Genomic DNA, 21,921 nt, shown 5'->3' on the forward strand with positions numbered 1-21,921 from the left:
TGGTGGATAAGCAGCCCCAAACAAGTTCCAAAGATATTCAAGCTGTCCTGCAGGCTCAGGTTTAGTTCCAATTCACACAAAAGGAATAAACAAGTGTATAGCAAAACATGTGCTACTGCAATCCGTTTCTGTGAGAAATACTAAATTTTTTGGAAAAATGTCAGGGTTGCCAACAGTTACGGCCATGACTGTATATATTACCATTTGTTTTTTCAATGTATTTTATATTATTGGATTTTATTTAACCAACCATTAGGTCCATGAAGTTTTCCCTGGAAAAAGTGATCCACAAAAAACTAAGTATTATGTGGCCCATGTCCATAATCAATAAATAATTTAAATACTGAAATAAATACTAAATGTGTTGCATTATAGTTATATAATAATAGTTATAGTAATATAATAAAATCCATATATCTACTTGTATAACTACTTGATAAAAAATTATAACATAATTACAAAATACACATTAGTGGTTAGTAATATACATTTTTGTAATATATGTAAAAGAAAAAAAAAGAAAAGAAAAAAAAGAAATAAGTAAAAAATTTTTTAGAATAACAAAATGATGTTTAAATGAAATAATAAAAACATTATGTCAAAATAACATTTATAATAAAAAATAAATAACACCCACATATATATCCATGTAACTCTTTAAAGAAAGACAGAGTCAAGTAATACCAATAGCATTTTAATTATGTTATTAATATGTTTTTATATAAAAATGTGTAATGTTGACGGTGATGGTGCCCCATTTGGGAGCCAGGGTTTGTGAACATATCTGCTTAGTAGAAATCACTAGAAGTCCAGGTGCTTCTTGCCTGCGGCGGCAGAGCCACATCCTGAGCTCAGCAGTTTGGTCGACCCTGCCAGATCCTGTTTGCTTGAACGACTCACTGTGTCTGACAAGTCTGGAGGCAAATGCAGTCTCTGCGGAGAGAATGGGAATGAAAATAACAGAACACAACCATTATTAAATGTTTATTTGAAGTAGCACACGGTCTACCTTGTTAGTCATTCATGTAGTCATTTAGTTTTACATGCTACATAAGTATCTATAAATCTCTTCCAAACCATTTGTTTGAAATAAAATTTGCACATGGGGACATGCATTTCAATGGGGAGAGCAAGACAAAAAATACAAATCAAGATTTTGGGTAAGCTGGACACAAATATGGAAACTCCTATTATGATAAAGTCCTGCAAGGGTTATACTATAAAAACGAATCATAAAATATGTATGTATGTATAATCTACATATCAGCTCAGGGCACTAGTGGCCATGTCCTCTTTTGTGCATTTGGCAGACCAACATATACCACTAGCCCTTCTGTTCTATATTTCCATACAGAACCAATCTAATTAAATTGTGTCGATCCCTGGCAGCAAGGCCTTATGCCAGAAGGCTACCAAGGGATGGACACAAATAGTATGGGACACATGTCATATGGCCTCCAACAGCTTGGGGACCTAGTGGGTCTCCATTCATCCACTCATGGGGGGTCTCCATTTTGTAGAAAAAGAGGTCAGATGGTATTCAGGTTCCAAAGTTGGATGGGTTCATCCACCAAACTTAATCTTACCTTGGCCATGACCATCTTTATCAGCCCTATACATGCAAACAGACCGTAAGCCTCGAGGCCGGATGAAGCGCAGAGTGATTGCGTGAAACCACCGGCAGTCGCCTCTTCTGAGCGCTCCACATCTGATATGCCCAGGCGTTGGCTGGAGACCCCGTACGAGTGAGGTCGGAGATGCGGTACCCTTGCGGTGAGTGCAGGTGTGCATTTGTTCTTGTTTATGCTATGCTTTGAATTTGGTCTGTTTCACCTAGCACCAACAATGGGACCTACCTGTATAAGTTTTCCTGTCTGAGGTATGCCTCCAACATGTATCCTTTGGAACATTAGACCCTGTATTTGCTAGCGGTGCCACTTGTTTCTTTCTTTGATATCGATAAGCATGGATATAATGGTTGCCTACAGGACTTCTTTGTACCTGCAAAGGCTGCATTTATATTATGTCCTACCCAGAAATACAATCTTAGCCCAGGATAGCCAGGCACTTGATCAGTATTTTGGGCTATCTTTGAACTGTTACTGTTAAAGTGACTGAATAAAACTGTGTGGGAAAATAGAAAAAATTGCTGAATATGTGAAAATACAGTCTTAAAGACATTGCTTGTTTTTGATAAACTTTTTTTGCTGCAAGAGTATCCAAGAAAATCTGATCACAGAGTATCCTGCTGCTGAGACTTGAAGCAATCAGATGCTACCAGGTTTTCTTACCGAATACAAGACCTTGGTTTCCATGTTACACCTCTACAAAAAAAGGAAGGGTTCAATGGTGTCAGCTGAAATCAATGGTTTGTCATCAAGATGCCCAAATGTACAAAGATGAATACAATAGCTGGTACTTCAGGTGCTGATGGAGGTATCGTATATACTCGAGTATAAGCCGACCCGAATATAAGCCGAGGCCCCTAATTTTACCCTAAAAACCCAGGGAAAGTTATTGACTCGACTATAAGCCTAGGGTGGGAAATACATCATCCCCCCCATGTAATCATCCAGACCCCTGTCATCACCCTCCCCCCCTTCATCATCACCGCCTGTCAATCCCTTCATCAGTGGTCTTCAACCTGCGGACCTCCAGATGTTGCAAAACTACAACTCCCAGCATGCATATACTCGAGTATAAGCCGAGTTTTTCAGCACGATTTCTCGTGCTGAAAACGCCCCCCCTTGACTTATACTCGAATGAACTCTCCGCCTGTCAATCCCTTCTCAGTGGTCTTCAACCTGCAGACCTCCAGATGTTGCAAAACTACAACTCCCAGTTGCGGGCTGTCCATTTTCACCGGGGGGGGGCCCCTTCTCCGCGCCCGGACTAGTGACGTTGCCTTGACGACGACGCACAGGGACGTTGCGCATAAACGCCCCTGTGCGTCTTGTCAAGGCAACGTCACTAGTCCGGGGCCGGCCCCAAAGCGCGGAGAAGAGGCCCCCCCAGTGAAAATGGACAGCCCGCAACGACTAACCATCCCCACCAGACGGTCCCTGCAGCATAGATGGCTGGGACCAGCTCACCCTAACTTCCCGCCGAGGGGAGTACAAAACAAAAGGGGGGGGGCTGGATGATGACGAAGGCCGCAGCGGTCTTCAACCTGCGGACATCCAGATGGCTGTCTGGGCATGCTGGGAGTTGTAGTTTTGCAACATCTGGAGGTCCGGAGGTTGAAGACCACTGAGAAGGGATTGACAGGCGGAGAGTTCACTCGAGTATATGTCGAGGGGGGCGTTTTCAGCACAAAAAATCGTGCTGAAAAACTCGGCTTATACTCGAGTATATACGGTAATTTACAGACGCAAGACCGGTTTGATCAAAACTTTTGATACTACTCCTTATGATGCTTGTCTGGTACCTTTATCAGGTACTATGCATTAACATGTTGGCTTCTCAAGAAGAAGAGACCCTCTAAGTAGCCATTTTCTGCTCTGGCTAATTAAAGGAGACCTGCAATGCCAGACACTTTTATAATGTAAATTTTGCTATGAAATTTAGGCACAGTTTCATAAAGGGGAAGATGAGGTAACACAGGTCGTATTAACTTAAAGGGGTTCTCCGGTGCTTAGACATCTTATCCCCTATCCAAAGGATAGGGGATAAGATGCCTGATCGCGGGAGTCCCGCCGCTGGGGACCCCCGTGATCTTGCACGCGGCACCCCGTTTGTAATCAGTCACACGCCGTCCGCCCTGTAGTCGCATGTAATCAGTGCCGGAGCGAACACGCTCCGGGGACTGATTACAAACGGGGTGCCGCGTGCATGATTCCAGGGGTCCCCAGCTGCGGGACTCCAGCGATCAGGCATCTTATCCCCTATCCTTTGGATAGGGGATAAGATGTCTAAGCACCGGAGTACCCCTTTAATGGGGTAAATTTGGAGGGCAAGAAAGGTGAGCAGGGTGTTTTATTTTTTTTTATTCCTGTCTGGGAATAATTGTTTTTAGGAAAAAATTCCCTGCCATACTCCTTTGAACTGAACTGATAGGCTTAGATAAACTGATTGAGTGTCAGAGTGTCCCTGAATAATGGTTTTAGAATTGCGGTACTATCAACTACAACAACACATAGAACTGCGGTATATTTATATAATTTTCTAGAAGCATTTTCTTTTGTAGCCCACAATATTTGTTGCCTATGACAGCTGCCTAAATCTGTCTCTTTATCTGACCAATATAAAACATTTAGATATATAATGAGCAACACTACAAACACAACAGCTGTTACAGCCCCAGATTATTAGATGGATATAGGCAATGTGATAGAGGAGGCATAAACAGTGAAATAAACAACAACTGTCATACTAGAAGGGTTGTAATTGTATGAACAAGAACTTAAATAGATCATTGTAATTTTTACAAGCTGGTAATGTTAGAGTTGGTACTTATGATAGAAATTATACAGACTATCCAGAACTCTTCAGTGTGATATTTCTAATAATAAGACATTACTATGTAGGTCTTACATTCCAGAATATTAACCCACCAGTGTCCCGATCAGCTGTTAGGACAAGAGGAGGGTCCCTACCTGCCTCCTCGTTGTCTGATCATCGATTCACTTCTCCATCCCTGAGATCCAGGCAGGAGCAGTGGAGCACCAATAACACTGATCAATGCTATGCTATGACATAGCATTGATCAGTGTCTGCAATCAATGTACTGCATGTTATAGTCCCCAATGGGGGCTATAACACTGCATAAAAAAAAAAGTGTAAAAAAAATAGTTAATAAATGTGATTTAACCCCTTCCTAATAAAAGTTTGAATCACCCCCCCCCTTTTCCCATAAAAAAACAACAAACGTGTAAATAAAAATAAATATAAACATATGTGGTATTGCCGTGTGCGTAAATGTAAAAACTATAAAAATATATTGTTAATTAAACCACACGGTCAATGGCGTACATGTAAAAAAATTCCAAAGTCTAAAATAGCGTATTTTTGGTCACTTTTTATACCATAAAAAAATTTATAAAAAGCGATAAGAAAATCTGATCAAAACAAAAATAGAACCAATAAAAACTTCAGATCGCGGTGCAAAAAATAAGCCCTCATCCATCACTGTATGAAAAAAATAAAAAAGTTATAGGGGTCAGAAGGACATTTTTTAACGTATTAATTTATGTGCATGTAGTTATGGATTTTTTCCAAAAGTAAAACAAAATCAAACCTATATAAATATGGTATCATTTTAATTGTATGGACCTACAGAATAAAAATAAGGTGTCATTTTTACAGAAAAATGCACTGCGTAGAAACGGAAGCCCCCTCCTCCCCCCCCCCACAAATTTACAAAATGGCTTATTTATTTATTTTTTGGGTTTCGCCATAGATTTTTGGGTAAAATGACTGACGTTATTACAAAGTAGAATTGGTGGCGCAAAAAACAAGCCATCATATGGATTTTTAGGTGCAAAATTGAAAGGGTTATGATTTTTAAAAGGTAAGGAGGAAAAAACGAAAATGCAAAAACGGAAAAACCCTCGGTCCTTAAGGGGTTAAAGGCCTGTAAATAAATAAATTATGTATCAGAAACAGAGTTTTTCATGGAAAAGATACCACCACAAACACTAGGAGTCAACAAACTTATGTGGCCCAATGTACTACTTTAAGTGTAGAACTCATACAGGTTTCTACAGGAGGCTTAAAGCGTACCTGTCATAGTGTAAACAAAAATAAGTGATATGCTAACTCAGTACCTAATCCTGATCATGTACATATAGGGGGAGATTTATCAAAACATGTGTAAAAGAAAAGAGGCCCAGTTGTCCATAGCAACCAATCCGATTGCTTCTTTCATTCTGCAAAGGCCTTGTTAAAAATTAAAGAAGCGATCTGAAAGAACTTTTCCTCTGGACAGGTTTTGATAAATCTCCCATATCATTTTTATGTGTCTAGGACCTATATATAACTTAGAAATAGCATTTATATATTGAAAACAGGAAACATATAGAGGTAGTAGTCCGTTCAGCACTGCGGCTGTCCCCTTTGGCAGCTGGGGATATCAGGACCCGGGCTCTGTAGTATTGGTACTTGTTAATGTTGTGTTGGTGGTGCTCTGGCTTAAAGAATGAATAGCAAGTTCACATCAAAAATCTGAAGAAAATAGAACAGCCAGTCACTCACCAAATAGTTCTTTCTTCAGGCTCTATTTCATGCCGATGATAATACTCACATACATGGGGGATACAAAAGGGAAGAGCAGGGGGGTACAGTGGCAACAAGCTCCGTTTCGCACACTTAAGTGCTTCATCTGGCATTTATATATTGCTCACTTGCTTTGTCGTCTTTCCTTGTGGAGGGGTGTGTCCATCTCTCTCCCTCACTGTGGTGACTCATCTGCTCTGAGTCTGGGAGCAGCCTGGCAGTCTGCAAATCACTGCACAGTAGTTTTTATGCATACATTTTCTATCTATCTGTTCCTAGTAAAGCTGGATGCTAATCAACATAGCTCTCACTATGTGCGTCATTCAGCTTTCAAAGACTCCTATATGTCTGATCAGCTTCTTTGTAATTCAGGAGTCAGAGAAAGCTTTGGCTGTTCAAGCATGCAGGGAGTTTTGCAAGAGCTGGAGCTACAGTGTTTGTAAAGCACTGTGTTAGGACAGTGTTGCCTTTAGCTGTTGCAAAACTATAACTCCCAGCATGCCCACACATCCTTTGTCTGTAGTTTTGCAAGAGCTGGAGGCACACAGCTGGAGAATACACAGCTATATCCCATCATGGGAGTTGTAGTTTAGGAACATCTAAAAGCTGTGGTGGTGCAATGGTGATCTCCTATACTGGATACCAACACACTTTACGACCGGTACCCAGTATGCTGCAAAATACAGAGTAGTCTGTCTGCATAAAGATAGATGACCCCTATTTACATTTTTTTGTAAAATTTACTTTTTTTTTAAACAAATGTATATTGAAAAAAAGTCATCTTATCATTAGTACTAGATATAAAAAAAACAATTCATTTACAAAGGGCTATCTCGGGTTCCCTAGGACAACTACAACTTGCCTTGACGGGTTGAAAAGGAGGTGGGCTGTCAATCGTACTTTTGGTGGTGCCTAGGAGGTTGAGGGTGCGTGAACACAGGCTGCGCTTGTTAATTAAATTAATGATGCTCCGGAGATCAATTATGCTCAACATGTGATAACTTCCGGGGAGGAATCTGAGTCTGTGGGTGCAGAATGGCAGTTGGGTTGGGGGCGGGAATGGATTGGAATGTGGGGGCAGCTCGTGTTATTGTTTATTTTCTTTTTTGTGTTTTCTGTGTTTTTCTTTGAACTCTCACCATTCCAGGGGATTGTCCTGGACCGTGATGTCTTGTTAAATATGATAAAACTTAATAAAAATCATATGTTAAAAAAAAAAAAAATAATTTCATAATGACAGTGCCTCTTTAAATTCTATTGGTGACAAATCATGACATTTTGTAATGTAGGCACAGATAGTGCTGTCCCTATCACTCATTATACATTGTAGGTTAAAATAGTACTGTCTTGGTTTCTTACGATGGCTCTTACATCATATACAGAAATCACTGTTTTATCCTGTAAATTATGTAGGAATAGACAGTACTGCCACTGTCTCTCCATGGCACTGATCGTATTGCATGTGTATCTATCTGTAAATAATGTACAGTAGAAATACAAAGTACTCCCTGCATCTATCCTTCTAAATAATGTGGACATGGAGAGTAGTGCATCCCCTTCTAAGTGATATAGGCACAGATAGTACTGCCTCCATGTCTTTGTACCTAAAGATTCCACCCAGGAATCTTTAGATCTAAGGCTGTAGGATATGATGCTTACCTCTTTGGCAGTGAACATCCAACCCCAGAACCTTCATTCATCAGAATCTTGGTCTAAAGCTATTACATAAAAAGCATCTAAAACTGTTTGTTTATCTACATCCTTAGTGATAAACATAACAGTAATTCTGCCACCATTTCTCTGTGTTCCTGTGTATACTTCTTTGTCCGCTCCTCAGCCTGATCCACTGCAATTGTATCAAATATTTATCTATATTTTTTTTGTAATATAAAATGTGCCCTATACCCCTCAAATCTGACTTTAATCATAAGAAAAATGCCAACAAAACATTTATTCAGTAAAAAGCTAAGAAATACAATCACCTGCTCCCATTCTCTAGGTCTGACCTAGTATTTTATTACCCGTCTTTGTTTTGGGGATAGTTTACTGAACAATACATAGTTATGTGATGTGACTGCAAGTTTAAATTGGCGGCGATGGGTAATGAGTAGGAAAAATACAGAGAAATGGACAGTTGCCGTGGAAACCCATGCAAAAGCAGACTGTCGCTACACTGTCCGGATGCCGGAGATGGACAGCACTGTAAATATATATTTTAGCATATCAGGGTATCTGATTTCCAATAGAAGCCAGTAAACAAAACACAAAATATAAACGCAAAGATATGTTCCAGTCAGAATTTTACACAGACAAGTAATCCAGGCGATGCATGTGCCCATTAAAGGAACAACATGGATTGGTGTTTGGGAATTAACCCCTTAAGGACCGAGGATTTTTCCGTTTTTGCATTTTCGTTTTTTTCCTCCTTGCCTTTAAAAAATCATAACTCTTTCAATTTTGCACTAAAAATCCATATGATGGCTTATTTCTTGCACCACCAATTCTACTTTGTAATGACATCAGTCATTTTGCCCAAAAATCTACGGCGAAACGAAAAAATCAATCATTGTGAGACAAAATAAAAATAAAAAACGCTGTTTTGTAACTTTTGGGGGCTTCCGTTTCTACGTAGTAAATTTTTTGGCAAAAATGACACCTTATGTTTGTTCTGTAGGTCCATATGATTAAAATGATACCCTAGTTATATAGGTTTGATTTTGTCGTACTTCTGGAAAAACTACATGCAGGAAAATTAATACGATTAAAATTGTCATCTTCTGACCCCGAAAACTTTTTTATTTTTCCGTGTATGAGGGCTCATTTTTTGCGGCGTGATCTGAAGTTTTTAGTGGTTCCATTTTTGCATTGATAATGCATTTTTGATCACTTTTTATATCATGAAAAAATAATCAATAAGTCCTATCTTGGCCTTTGGAATTTTTGGGCGTGTACGCCATTGATCGTGAGGTTTAATTAACAATATATTTTTATAATTCGGACATTTCCGCACGCGGCGATACCATATATGGTTATTTTTATTTTCACTGAGTTTTTTTTTATGGGAAAAATGGGGGGGTGATTCAAACTTTTAATAGGGAAGGGGTTAAATGATCTTTATTCACTATAGGGACCTATAACACTGCACACACTGATCTATTACATTGATCACTGGTTTCTCATAGGAAACCAGTGATCGATGATTCTGCCGCTTAACTGCTCGTGCCTGGATCTCAGGCACTGAGCAGTCATTCGGCGATCGTACAGCGAGGAGGCAGGTAGGGATCCTCCAGCTGTCCTGTAAGCTGTTCGGGATGCCGCGATTTCGCAGCGGCTATCCCGAACAGCTCCCTGAGCTAACCGGAATGCTTTCACTTTCGACGCGGCGTTCAACTTTGAACGCCGCGTCTAAAGGGTTAATAGCGCGCGGCACCGCGATCAATGCCGCGCGCTATTAGCCACGTTGTTAGAGGCCGGGCCCAACCCGCTATGACGGCATGGCCCCGCGTTATAGATCGGGAGTGGACACATGACGTACCGGTATGTCATGTGTCCTTAAGGAGTTAGGAGTAGTGCAAAAAGCTAAAGAAGACCACCAAAATGTGTGAAAGGGTTTGTCTTATGTCAGCAATTCCTGTCCGTATACCCTATCAGGGAATATGGCTGTCATAGGGACAGGGTGTCACTTTGACTGCTCCATTACGGCTAGAAAGGGGAACCACTAACCAAAAGTGTACTTATCTAGTGCATTAATTGAACATGCACTCCTTTGTAAATTGTAACATATAATACTGCATGTTCCCTGTTGTAACCACTGCAGGGAAGTGAGCAGCTTATGGTACTTATGATATCCGGTCCCCGCTGTTCACCATAGTGGATATGTTAACCCCTTAAGGACCAGAGCATTTTTTAACCATTAAAAGGGTTGTGCGCTGCCCTGACTTTCGGAGCTCCACTCACAGCGTCCGGAAGTTCATTATTCCAAACGCTGAGTGCAGGCTTCCGTGTTCGCGGCCGCCGGGTGTGACGTCACGCCCGCCCCCTCAACGAAAGTCTATGGGAAGGGGGCATGACAGTGGTCGCGCCCCCTTCCCATAGACTTTCGTTGAGGGGGCGGGCGAGACGTCACCAGGGGCCGGGCGTGACGTCACGCCCGGCGGCCGCGAACACGGAAGCCCGCACACAGCGTTCAGAGTGAACTTTTGGATGCTGTGAGCAGAGCTCCGAAAGTCAGCGCAGGGCACAACCCCTTTAATAACTCTGGGATGCTTTTACTTTTCATTCTGATTCTGAGACTGTTTTTTCGTGACATATTCTACTTTATGCAAGAGGTAAAATTTTGTCGATACTTGCATCATTTCTTGGTGAAAAATTCCAAAATTTGATGAAAAAATTGAAAATTTAGCATTTTTCTAACTTTGAAGCTCTCTACTTGTAAGGAAAATAGACATTCCAAATAAATTATATTTTGATTCACAAATACAATATGTCTTCTTTATGTTTGCATCATGAAGTTGAAATGTTTTTAATTTAGGAAGACATCAGAGGGCTTCAAAGTTCAGCAGCAATTTTCCAATTTTTCTCAACATTTTCAAAATCGGAATTTTTCATGGACCAGTTCAGGTTTGAAGTGGATTTGAAGGGCTTTTTTTTTATTTTTATTAGAAATACCCCATAAATGACCCCATTATAAAAACTTCACCCCTTAAAGTATTAAAAATGGCATTCAGTAAGTGTGTTAACCCTTTAGATGTTTCACAGGAATAGCAGCAAAGTGAAGGAGAAAAATCTAAATCTTCATTTTTTACACTCGCATGTTCTTGTAGACCCAGTTTTTGAATTTTTACAAGGGGTAAAAGGAGAAAAATCCTCTCAATATTTGTAACCTAATTTTCTTTTGAGTAAGGAAATACTTCATTTGTGTATGTCAAGTGTTCGGCGGGCACAGTAGAGTGCTCAGAAGGGAATAATACAATACAGGAATATGGGTGTTAGATGTATACAATGACATTGGCTATCCCTCAACACTGATGTTAAAATATAGACATTCGCCAGTATATCCTCATATGAAGGACATACCAGAGCCCGCACACCAACGCCAAGGTTTCTCAAAATGGCGCGGGACCTATCGCTAATCCTACCTGTGCGTGAGAAGGAAAACAGGGGCCAGTGGGCAATTACGGCAGCATTCGGTCGACTTACAGCCTGTTCCCAGGTACCCTCCAGCGTGACTGAGCACACATACAATGGGAGGGGGGAGGCAAGCTGTAAGCCCCACCTGAGTTGGCTAATATAGGTGCTTGGCCTCACAGGTGCTACCCTAATGCTGCCTGGAAGATATTCAAGGCACATTATCATATGGCAGCATTAGGGGAGCACCTGTGAGGCCAAGCACCTATATTAGCCAACTCAGGTGGGGGCTTACAGCTTGCCTCCCCCCTCCCATTGTATGTGTGCTCAGTCACGCTGGAGGGTACCTGGGAGCAGGCGGTGAGTCGACCGAATGCTGCCGTAATTGCCCACTGGCCCGTTTTGCTTATCACGCACAGGTAGGATTAGCGATAGGTCCCACACCATTTTGAGAAACCTTGGCATTGGTGTGCGGGCTCTGGTATGTCCTTCATATGAGGATATACTGGCGAATGTCTTAATTTTAACATCAGTGTTGAGGGATAGCCAATGTCATTGTATACATCTAACACAGTAGTGCACCCATTTTCCTGTATTGTATTATTCTAATTGTTACACATCCACACTGTCTATCTGGTGTAGGATTCTATTGTGGCACTTGTAGTCCACTGCAAGCATCCTCCATTGTATGCATTTTTATGCTGGGATCACCCCTAGCAACGGACTACAAGGGCAGGATCTGCTCCCCTAGTGTAAAATAAATGCACAACAGCATTTGGGGTTGAGCACCTACAGCCATTTGAGACCAAGTTTTTTGTTGCTTGTTTAAATTTTATACTTGGAGGTGTGTTAACTCCATATGATAATGCACCTTGAATATCTTCCAGGCAGCATTAGGGTAGCACCTGTGAGGCCAAGCACCTATATTAGCCAACTCAGGTGGGGCTTACAGCTTGCCTCCCCCCTCCCATTGTATGTGTGCTCAGTCACGCTGGAGGGTATCTGGGAGGAAGTTGTGAGTCGACCGAATGCTGCCGTAATTGCCCACTGGCCCCTGTTTTGTTTATCACGCACAGGTAGGATTAGCGATAGGTCCTGCGCCATTTTGAGAAACCTTGGCGTTGGTGTGCGGGCTCTGGTATGTCCTTCATATGAGGATATACTGGCGAATGTCTCAATTTTAACATCAGTGTTGAGGGATAGCCAATGTCATTTTATACATCTAACACAGTAGTGCACCGATATTCCAGTATTGTATTATTCTAATTGTTACACATCCACACAGTCTATCTTGTGTAGGATTCTATTGTGGCACATGTAGTCCGCTGCAGGCATCCTCAATTGTATGCATTTTTATGCTGGGGATCGCCCCTAGCAACGGACTACAAGGGCAGGATCTGCTCCCCCAGTATAAATGCACAACCGCATTTGGGGTTGAGCACCTCCAGCCATTTGAGACCACGTTTTTTGTTGTTTGCTCAGAAGGGAAGGAGCGACAATATGATTTTGGAGAGTGAGTTTTTCTGAAATGGTTTTTGGGGGGCATGTCACATTTAAGAAGCCTCTATGGTGCCAGGACAGCAAAAAAAAAAAAAAAAAAAACACATGGCATACTCTCTTGGAAACTACACCCCTCAAGGAGCATAACAAGGGGTACAGTGAGCCTTAACACCCCACAGGTGTTTGACGACTTTTCGTTAAAGTTGGATGTGTAAATGAAATATTTTTCCCCAATTTTTACTTTTTTACAAGGGGTAAAAAGAGAAAATGCCCCCCAAAATTTGTAACTCCATCTCTTCTGAGTATGGAAATACCCCATGTGTGGACGTCAAGTGCACTGCGGGTGCACTACAATGCTCGGAAGAGAAGGAGTCACATTTGGCTTTTGGAAAGCAAATTTTGCTGAAATGTTTTTTGGGGGGCATGTCCCATTTAGGAAGCCCTTATGGTGCCAGGACAGCAAAAAAAAACACCCACATGGCAACTATTTTTGAATCTACACCCCTCAAGGAACGTAACAAGTGGTACAATGAGCCTTAACACCCCACAGGTGTTTGACGACTTTTCATTAAAGTTGGATGTGTAAATGATTTTTTTTTTTTTACTAAAACGCTGGTTTTCCCCCAAATTTTACATTTTTACAAAAGGTAATAGGAGAAAATGGAAAATGCCACGCAAAATGTGTAACCCCATCCCTTCTGAGTATGGAAATACCCCATGTGTGTACGTCAAGTGCACTGCGGGCGCACTACAATGCTCAGAAGAGAAGGAGTCACATTCGCAAATTTTGCTGAAATGGGGGGGGGGGGCATGTCGCATTTAGGAAGCCCCTATGGTGCTAGAACAGCAAAAAAAATAAAAAATTTAAAAATAAACCCACATGGCATACTATTTTGGAAACTACACCCCTCAAAGAACATAACAAGGGGTACAGTGAGCCTTAACACCTCTCAGGTGTTTGATAAATGTTCATTAAAGTGGCATGTAAAAAGGAAAAATTTTATTTTGTACACTAAAATGCTGGGGTTACCCCAAATTTTTTCATTTTCCCAAGTGGTATTAGGAAAAAATGTTATTGTAAATTTGTAAATATATTTCTTTGGAGTAAGGACATACCTCATATCTGGGCATAAACAGCTCTGCGGGTGCACACCGGTCTCGGAAGAGCAGGAGCGCAGTCAGGGGCCTTGAGCTTCTACATAGCTGCCTTTGGAGCCAGAACAGCGGGACCACCCCTCAAGGAGTGTTACATGGAGTAAATTACTAACAAGGGGTACAGTGGAACATAAAATTATAAAACAGGTTATGTTCCCAGAATGATGACCCAGAGCATAGCCGAAACTAAAAAATATGCCTACCCCAAACCTTATGCTCTGAATCATCATTCTGGGAATGTGATGTGTGTGGCCGTCCCAAACCTGTTGCCTCAAATGCGCACCCCACTCAGGTGGGGAGAGAGCACTGCGCATTTGAGGCAACATAAAAAAATCCACAAAGATAGTGACTCAATGACCCATGACCAATTTTTGGAAAAAATACCCCCAGAGGTCCTATGTTTTTTTTTTTTTTTATGAAAGAGTTTTTTGGGCAATTTATTGGTTTTATGGGGTTAAAACTTGGAATGTACTCTGGACGTGGTACACTGGGGTCAAATGAAGGAATATTAAAATGAAGAGGGAAAATGTAGTACTCCATGGAAGTGTGATACTCCCTGAAGCAGTTTTTAATGCAGAGGCCCGGATGATCAGGGCAAGTGTCACATTGAGTGGTGGTGTCCTTCCGTATCCCCCTCTTGTAACACACTATGCATTTTTTTCTGGCACCTATAACATCAGTTCCTTGGGAACTCCGGCCTGCTCTTTCCCGTTCGCCAAAGATCAGGGCATTTAGGACTTCTTGGAACTGGAGGAATGCCCGTGTTATCAGCGTTCTGGTACAGTACAAAAGAGTTGTACATGGCAACCTTTACCAAGTAGGCCGCAATTTTTTTTGTACCATACCTGTGTTTTCCGCATGGCGATGAATGGCTTGAGGACTTGATCAGAAAGATCAACTCCCCCATATACTGATTGTAGTCCAGAATACAATCAGGCTAGAGGACCGTTGTGGTACCTCGCACAGGGACAGGTGAGCTGCCCTTACCATGAATTGTGGTCAACATAAGGATATCCCTCTTATCCTTATACCTGACCAACAACAGGTTTTCATGGGTAAGGGAACGGGACTCACCCTTGGGCATAGGAGTCTGAACAAAATTTAGAGGGAGGCCTCTCTGGTTCTTCCGCACGGTCCCACAAGTGGACGTGGATCTGGCGGCAAGGGATGTGAACAGAGGGATGCTGGTATAAAAGTTGTCCACGTACACTTGGTAACCCTTTTCCAGCAATGGGTGCACAAGGTCCCAAACGATTTTCCCGCTAACACCCAGAGTGGGGGAAGATTCTGGTGGTTCAATACGGGAATCTCGTCCCTCATATACTCTAAACTTGCAAGTGTACTTGGATGTACTCCGGCAAAGTTTGTAGACCTTCACGCCATACCGCGCCCGCTTCGAGGGAATGTACTGGCAGAAGAGGAGTCTCCCCTTAAAACTGATAGACTCATCTACCGAGAGCTCCCTGAAGGGTACGTAGGCCTCCCAAAATTTGGCCCCAAAGTGATCGATGACCGGCCTCACTTTGTAAAGCCGGTCATAGGCGGGATCACTTTGGGGTGGACTTGCCGCACTATCTGCATAATGCAGGCATTTCCGAATGGCATCGACCTGCCTCCGTGTCATGACCATACTGTAAAGGGGGTCTGGTAGAGGACGTCCCCGCTGCTTGACACTGGGTATTTTGACCAGGCCCATATGCAGCACGAGGCCCCAAAATATCCTCATTTCAGCTGCATCAATGGCATACCATTCATTGGGCCTGGCCAAAAGTGAATCTGCGTCGTGGGCAATGAACTGCTGGGCGTACAGATTCGTCTGCTTCACTATTAGATTGACAAAGCGGTCACTGAAAAAATAGCTAAAATAGTCAATTTCAGTGTATCCAGCATTGTCAATCCGGATTTCTGAGACGCCGACAAACTCAGGAATCCGTGGCTGATAACCCCCTGGGGGTCTCCAGACAGATTCACCGAAGAGGGCTCCGGTACGCTTGTCTGGGGAGTCGGACTGCTATTACGAGCGACATGACCACTCGTACTAGTGCTGGCCACTGGGTCACTTTCATGGGGGGTGCGTGGCCTCGCTTGGCGGCATTGGTGGCTCATCATCAGTGCTAGATGAGGAGGATGACGAGGAAGAACACAGAAATGTAGGATCTTCCTCCTCCTCACTGGCAGATTCGGAGTCTGAGGCAAGTAAGGTGTATACCTCTGCCACTGAACATGCCCTGGTGGTGGTGGGGGGTGTGGGGGGAGGTGGGGAAGTGTGTATGTGTGTGCTTGGTTTAACTTTATATATAATGGTGTGTGATTATAAATCACACACCGCTATATGGGTAAAAAAGAAAGAAAAAAAAAATGCTGCTGCCAAAAAAAAAAAAGGGTGGCAAATTGCAGCGCCCTGAACCCCTAACAGGGCCTGAAAAAACTGCATCGGACCCTTGAGGAGCTATTAGGGGGTCTGGGGAGGTGGGAATTTTTTTTCCCACTCCTACCTTACCTTTATGGTGTTCTCTCCCTACACTACAGAGATATCTTCTGCCCTGAGGGGCTCCGATCTGGTCAGAGGGGGGTCCCTGGCTCCTTCTTGCAGGTCTGCCCGCTGACTGAACTCAGTAAGCTGGCAGAGCTGCGAGAAGAGGTCATTAACTCCTTCCCTGCCGGCTACTTTTGAACGGCCAATAGCAGTGCTCCTGGGGGATGACGAAATCGCCACCTCCACATAGATACAGTAGGTGATTGGGGGTGTATTCTACACCCCCGATCCCCATGTATCTCCGGGTCATCAGGTCCCATGGGACCCGTATGACCTGAATCACCACAGATCGCCGGTGTGAATTCACCGGCGATCTGCGGTGATCGCCGATATGGGGGGGGGGGGTCTCAGGACCCCCCTGGGCATTTGCACAGGGTGCCTGCTGATAGATATCAGCAGTCAGCCTGGTCCAGTCCCTGAAATTCCCACGGATGTACGCATACGTACTTAAGTACCAGGGAGCCAGGACGTACGCATACGTCCGTGGTCCGTAAGGGGTTAATGTACCTAAAAAGTTGAACTACAGACCATTCTTTAGATCGTTTTGGAAAGACACATTCCATGCTGGGTAGTACAGTTGTGAAGGCAACCATACAATGACCAGCAAGTTCTGTGCACAGGCCATTTCTAATTAGGACTCATGCATGGAACTTGCTGGTCGCCGTATGGTTTGCTTGTCAACATGACCTGACTTTCTGTATGTCTAATCTGAAGAACTCTTTAGAGTTCATCTATACTGCTTCCTTTAAAAAGGTTGTCTGTGATGAGTATGCCCCTTTATGGTCTAAGAATGGGAGATCTGCTGATCTTCTCTTTACCTACAAAAGACTTGTATGGAGTAAGTCAAATGCATGCTTGACTACTACATCATACATATCTTATCCTAGGCAGCCCCCAAATTAGAAGAAACGAGATATTCTAGTTATAACTAGGGTTCTTAGTTTTAATTATTTTACTGCTGGCAGTATGGACGATAATTTTCCTATTCCGGAGTTCTCCTTTAAGCTTGGCTAACAGTCCGGGCCATTTGAGGACAGCAAGGATAGCCTTGTACCTTTGTGAAATAATCAGTATGTCATTTTCTATTGATGTGGCTATATTACACTGTTGTGTCCAGTATATTAAACTGAAAGGAACACATCGTCAGGAAGTTTAAAGTTCAGACAAAATATAAAATGAAAATTCTAAAAAATAAGTAATATTAAGTATTTTTTATATATTCTAAAACCTGAAAGCTGAAAGGAGCATAACGCAATATTTGTGAGTCCTATTTCTTAGTATGAAGCCCAAAATAATTAGGACAGTGAAAGGTTTACTGTACTTTACCTCTCATATTTTCACTCAGTTCATGTGCAGTGCAGCAGAAAATGTGTTTTGTGCAGGAATGAAAAAATGGAAAAATGGAGCAAATGTGTGGCTTGCCCCAGGCTTAAAAATGCCTTGTTCAGATATGACAGCTGAGACCGCAGCAGGAGAATAACAGGGAGAAAAAAGGAAGCAGAGAGCAAAGCGAGGGAAGGAAGGGTGCAAAACAAATCTAAGAAATTATTTCAATAAACTAGTGTTCTCGATGGGGAACCATGAACTGTACGATACAGAGAGACAGATATGGAGGTGTTGATGAAGACATAACATATAGTTGAAATTATACCTAAGATGGGCAAAACAATAGAGATTTCAGCCATCATGAACTTAATGCATTGCCACAAGTTTGGTGGTATCAATCTTTTACCAGAAAAGCTATGTCTTAATTCAGAATGTGCCCAAGATATTTATTGTTTCACATATAGAAAAAAAGGTGAAAACAGTGCTTTATGTGCAGTACTGACTGCCGGACACATGGTGTAAAGAAAAAGAGTGTCAGTTGTGCTCACTTTTTTGGTTCTGACATGAGGCTTAACTCATAAATGCTTTCAATAATATACAGTGACCCCCCGACTTATGATGGCCCCGACATATGATCATTTCAACATATGATGGCCTCTCAGAGCCCATCGTATGTTGAAGGCAGCATCGACATATGATGCTGCTGTGTTGGGTCCATCATACAAACAGCTATCTGACAGCGCTGACATCTTCAGCAACTGACAGATAGTTGTTTAATGTGCCCCGTTCTGCCTCCTGTTACTCACATGCTGTCCTGCTAACTCACGCAGGCTTCCACTGTGAGCTCCGTGTAAGCCCCACCCCCCAGTGCAGCCATAGCCGATAGCCTGCAGCATCTTGCTGCAGGCATCCAATGAGCTGCTGGCTGCCCTCCCCTTCCTTTCCTATAGAGCTGTAGTCGGCAGGATCGTAATGGAGGACATTCTGTCCCCCCTGAAGGTATTTAAAGAACTGTACAGTACTGTATGCGATGTCACACATCACATACAATACATATACGCACAATACACCTCATACATCAATGTTTCCCTATCAGTGTGCCTCCAGCTGTTGCAAAACTATAACTACCAGCATGCCCAGACAGTCAATGGCTGTACATGCATGCTGGGAGTTGTAGTTGTGCATCAGCTGGAGGCACCCTGGTTTGTTAAACACTCCCCATACACTCCACATACAATGGTCATCCCAGAACCAATTAGCAGTTTCCCATAGAGATATGTATTCAACATACAATGGTTCCGAGGCCCCAGAACCAATTACCATTTTTACATAGACATATGTACTCGACATATGATGGTTTCAACATATGATGGTTCTCCTGGAACCAATTAATATCATATGTTGAGGGACCACTGTACTCTCATTGAAGTTGCAAGCGGGAGGGCATCCTTCCCTGTTCCCCTATCTGAGTGTAGGATGGTCTCGAACTCGACTTCTTGCAAAAAGGTGAACTTTTAACTGCCGTGGTTTAAGATAATGGCCCTGATTTACTATTCTAAACCCAACCTGTTTTGTCGGGTTGTGTGCCAAAATGTGTCGCATTGCACACAAATTGTCAAATGCAAAGACAGAATAAAGTGGCACTGCTAGCAACCACAGGGTCTAATTAAAAAGGATACACATTGGAGGTATACATCAGACAGGTATACTTGTACGAATGGGTCCCATCGGCGGTTCTAGGTGAAACAGGTAACAGTCAATGATAGAATATACAGAGAACAAATTCACACCTGCACTCACCGCAAGGGTACCGCAACTCCGGCCTCACTCGTCCAGTGCCTCCAATTAACGACCAGGCATCTCAGATGTGGAGCGCTCAGAAAAGGCGACAGGCGGCCAGCAGTCGCCTTTTCTGAGCGCTCCACATCTGAGATGCCCGGTCATTAATTGGAGGCACTGGATGAGTGAGGCCGGAGTTGCGGACCCTTGCGGTGAGTGCAGGTGTGAATTTGTTCTCTGTATATTCTTGCACACAAATTGTGTCTGCTCCAGAATGTGCGCCAAAATTAAAAAAACCGACCAACTCTCTATCGAAAAGGGGGCGTGTTCCCGACATTTTTGAAAAATCCCAACATATTTACTAATACTTATACGTTTGCATACAATAGTTTTTAATGGTATATATTTTAAACAAATACCTTAAGGCTATAACTGTGTATGCTATTAGAGGGAGGTGGAGGGGTTAATCCCCATGCAGGTGTTCTCATTAACCTGATCATGGACTCCTCCTCTTCCCCCTATATAAGAAATGTTAGTATCTTCTACACTTTGTTAGACTAAGTCTGCAGACTGGAGCCGAAATGCGTCACCGTGTATGCCTTTTATCCTGTGCGGTGAATAAAGCATGAAAAACTGATTTCCAAGTCTGCACTGGACTTTTGTTCATATTGAAGTCTTTACAAGGGACTTGGTCCTTCCCGGTCCGTGTTGCATTGGGCTGAATAGGGTGATCATAACATCTCTTTCCTTTGATTATGTTTCCACAGAAAATGTGGTGGGCTTGAGCTCTGGAAAACCCCACAGCTCAGAGCATGTGGAAAAAAAGCAAAAAGTAAGGAAAAGAGCAAAACATAGGGAAACATTTTTAAATACCGTGGAAAAATACCTGTTGGGAAACAAAACCCACAAAGAAAACTACACTCTACTCTTAGTAAATCAGCGCCAATTTATTTCCGACTCAGAACCTAATCAGATACAGACACTCAGATGCAAAGTTTGAGAATAAGATGCCAACTTTGATGTTCTTTGAATCCTTGTATCATGCGTTCGGACAGCCACAGAATATCAGGTTTGTTGTAGGAAGACCCCACCAGTAGAAGAAAAGGGGTGTGTGTGTATTATCAACACATTTAGTACTTATTTTAAAGGGGTTCTCCGGTGCTTAAACATCTTATCCCCTATCCAAAGGATAAAGGATAAGATGCCTGATCGCGGGAGTCCCACAGCTGGGGATCCCCGGGATCATGCACACGGCACCCCGTTTGCTATCACGCCCCCTCCCGTAGGCTTGCATTGAGGGGCGGAGCGTGACGTCACACGGGGGCGGAGGTGTGACGTCACACACCGCCCGCCCTGCGGTCGACCATAATCAGATCCGGAGCGAACACGCTCCGGGCACTGATTATAAATGGGGTGCCGCGTGCATGATCCCGGGCGTCCCCAGCTGCGGGACACCCGCGATCAGGCATCTTATCCCCTATCCTTTGGATAGGGGATAAGATGTTTAAGCACCGGAGAACCCCTTTAATGTTTAAAGGGGTACTACCACCCTAGACATCTTATCCCCTATCCAAAGGATAGGGGATAACATGTCTGATCGCGGGGGTCCCGCTGGGGACGCCCGCATTATTGCATGCGGCACCCACCCGACGTCATGGACTTCCGCTCCCAGAGTCATGACCCTCCAGCGGTACCGATGAGAACACAGGTGGGTGCCGCATGCAATAATGCGGGGGTCCCCCCGCGATCAGACATCTTATCCCCTATCGTATAAGACGACTGGGTGTATAAGACAACCCCCAAATTCACAGTTAAAATGTAGAGTTTGGGATATACTCGCCATATAAGACTACCCCTCCTACCGCAATGTGCAGTATCTTGTAGTTCCCCCGACATTAGGTAGGCAGCATGTTCCCCCACATTAGGTTGGCAGTATAGTTCCCCCCACATTAGGTAGGCAGCATGTTCCCCCACATTAGTTGGCAGCATGTTCCCCGACATTAGGTTTGCAGTATAGTTCCCCCACATTAGGTTGGCAGTATAGTTCCCCCCACATAAGGTTGGCAGTATATTTCCCCCCACATTAGGTTGGCAGTATATTTCCCCCCACATTAGGTTGGCAGTATAGTTCCCCCCACATTAGGTAGGCAGTATAGTTCCCCCCACATTAGGTAGGCAGTATAGTTTCACCCACATTAGGTAGGCAGTATAGTTCCCCCCACATTAGGTAGGCAGCATAGTTCCCCCCACATTAGGTAGGCAGCATGTTCCCCCACATTAGGTTG

At 43.1% G+C, this 21,921-nt stretch overlaps 1 protein-coding gene across 2 annotated transcripts in view; it reads right to left on the reverse strand.

Annotated features, from left to right (window-relative positions):
- Window positions 1–697: 697 nt before the first annotated feature.
- ELP4 (elongator acetyltransferase complex subunit 4) overlaps window positions 698–21,921 on the reverse strand; it is a 389,970-nt gene continuing 368,746 nt past the window's right edge. For both annotated transcript variants that reach the window (XM_056526644.1, XM_056526645.1), the window contains exon 10: window positions 698–933. In XM_056526644.1, coding sequence (XP_056382619.1) covers window positions 802–933 — 132 coding nt within the window. In that variant the 3' untranslated portion in view covers window positions 698–801. The remainder of the gene's footprint in view (window positions 934–21,921) is intronic.

This window comes from Hyla sarda, chromosome 6, assembly GCF_029499605.1.
Source record: "Hyla sarda isolate aHylSar1 chromosome 6, aHylSar1.hap1, whole genome shotgun sequence".
Taxonomy (NCBI): domain Eukaryota; kingdom Metazoa; phylum Chordata; class Amphibia; order Anura; family Hylidae; genus Hyla; species Hyla sarda.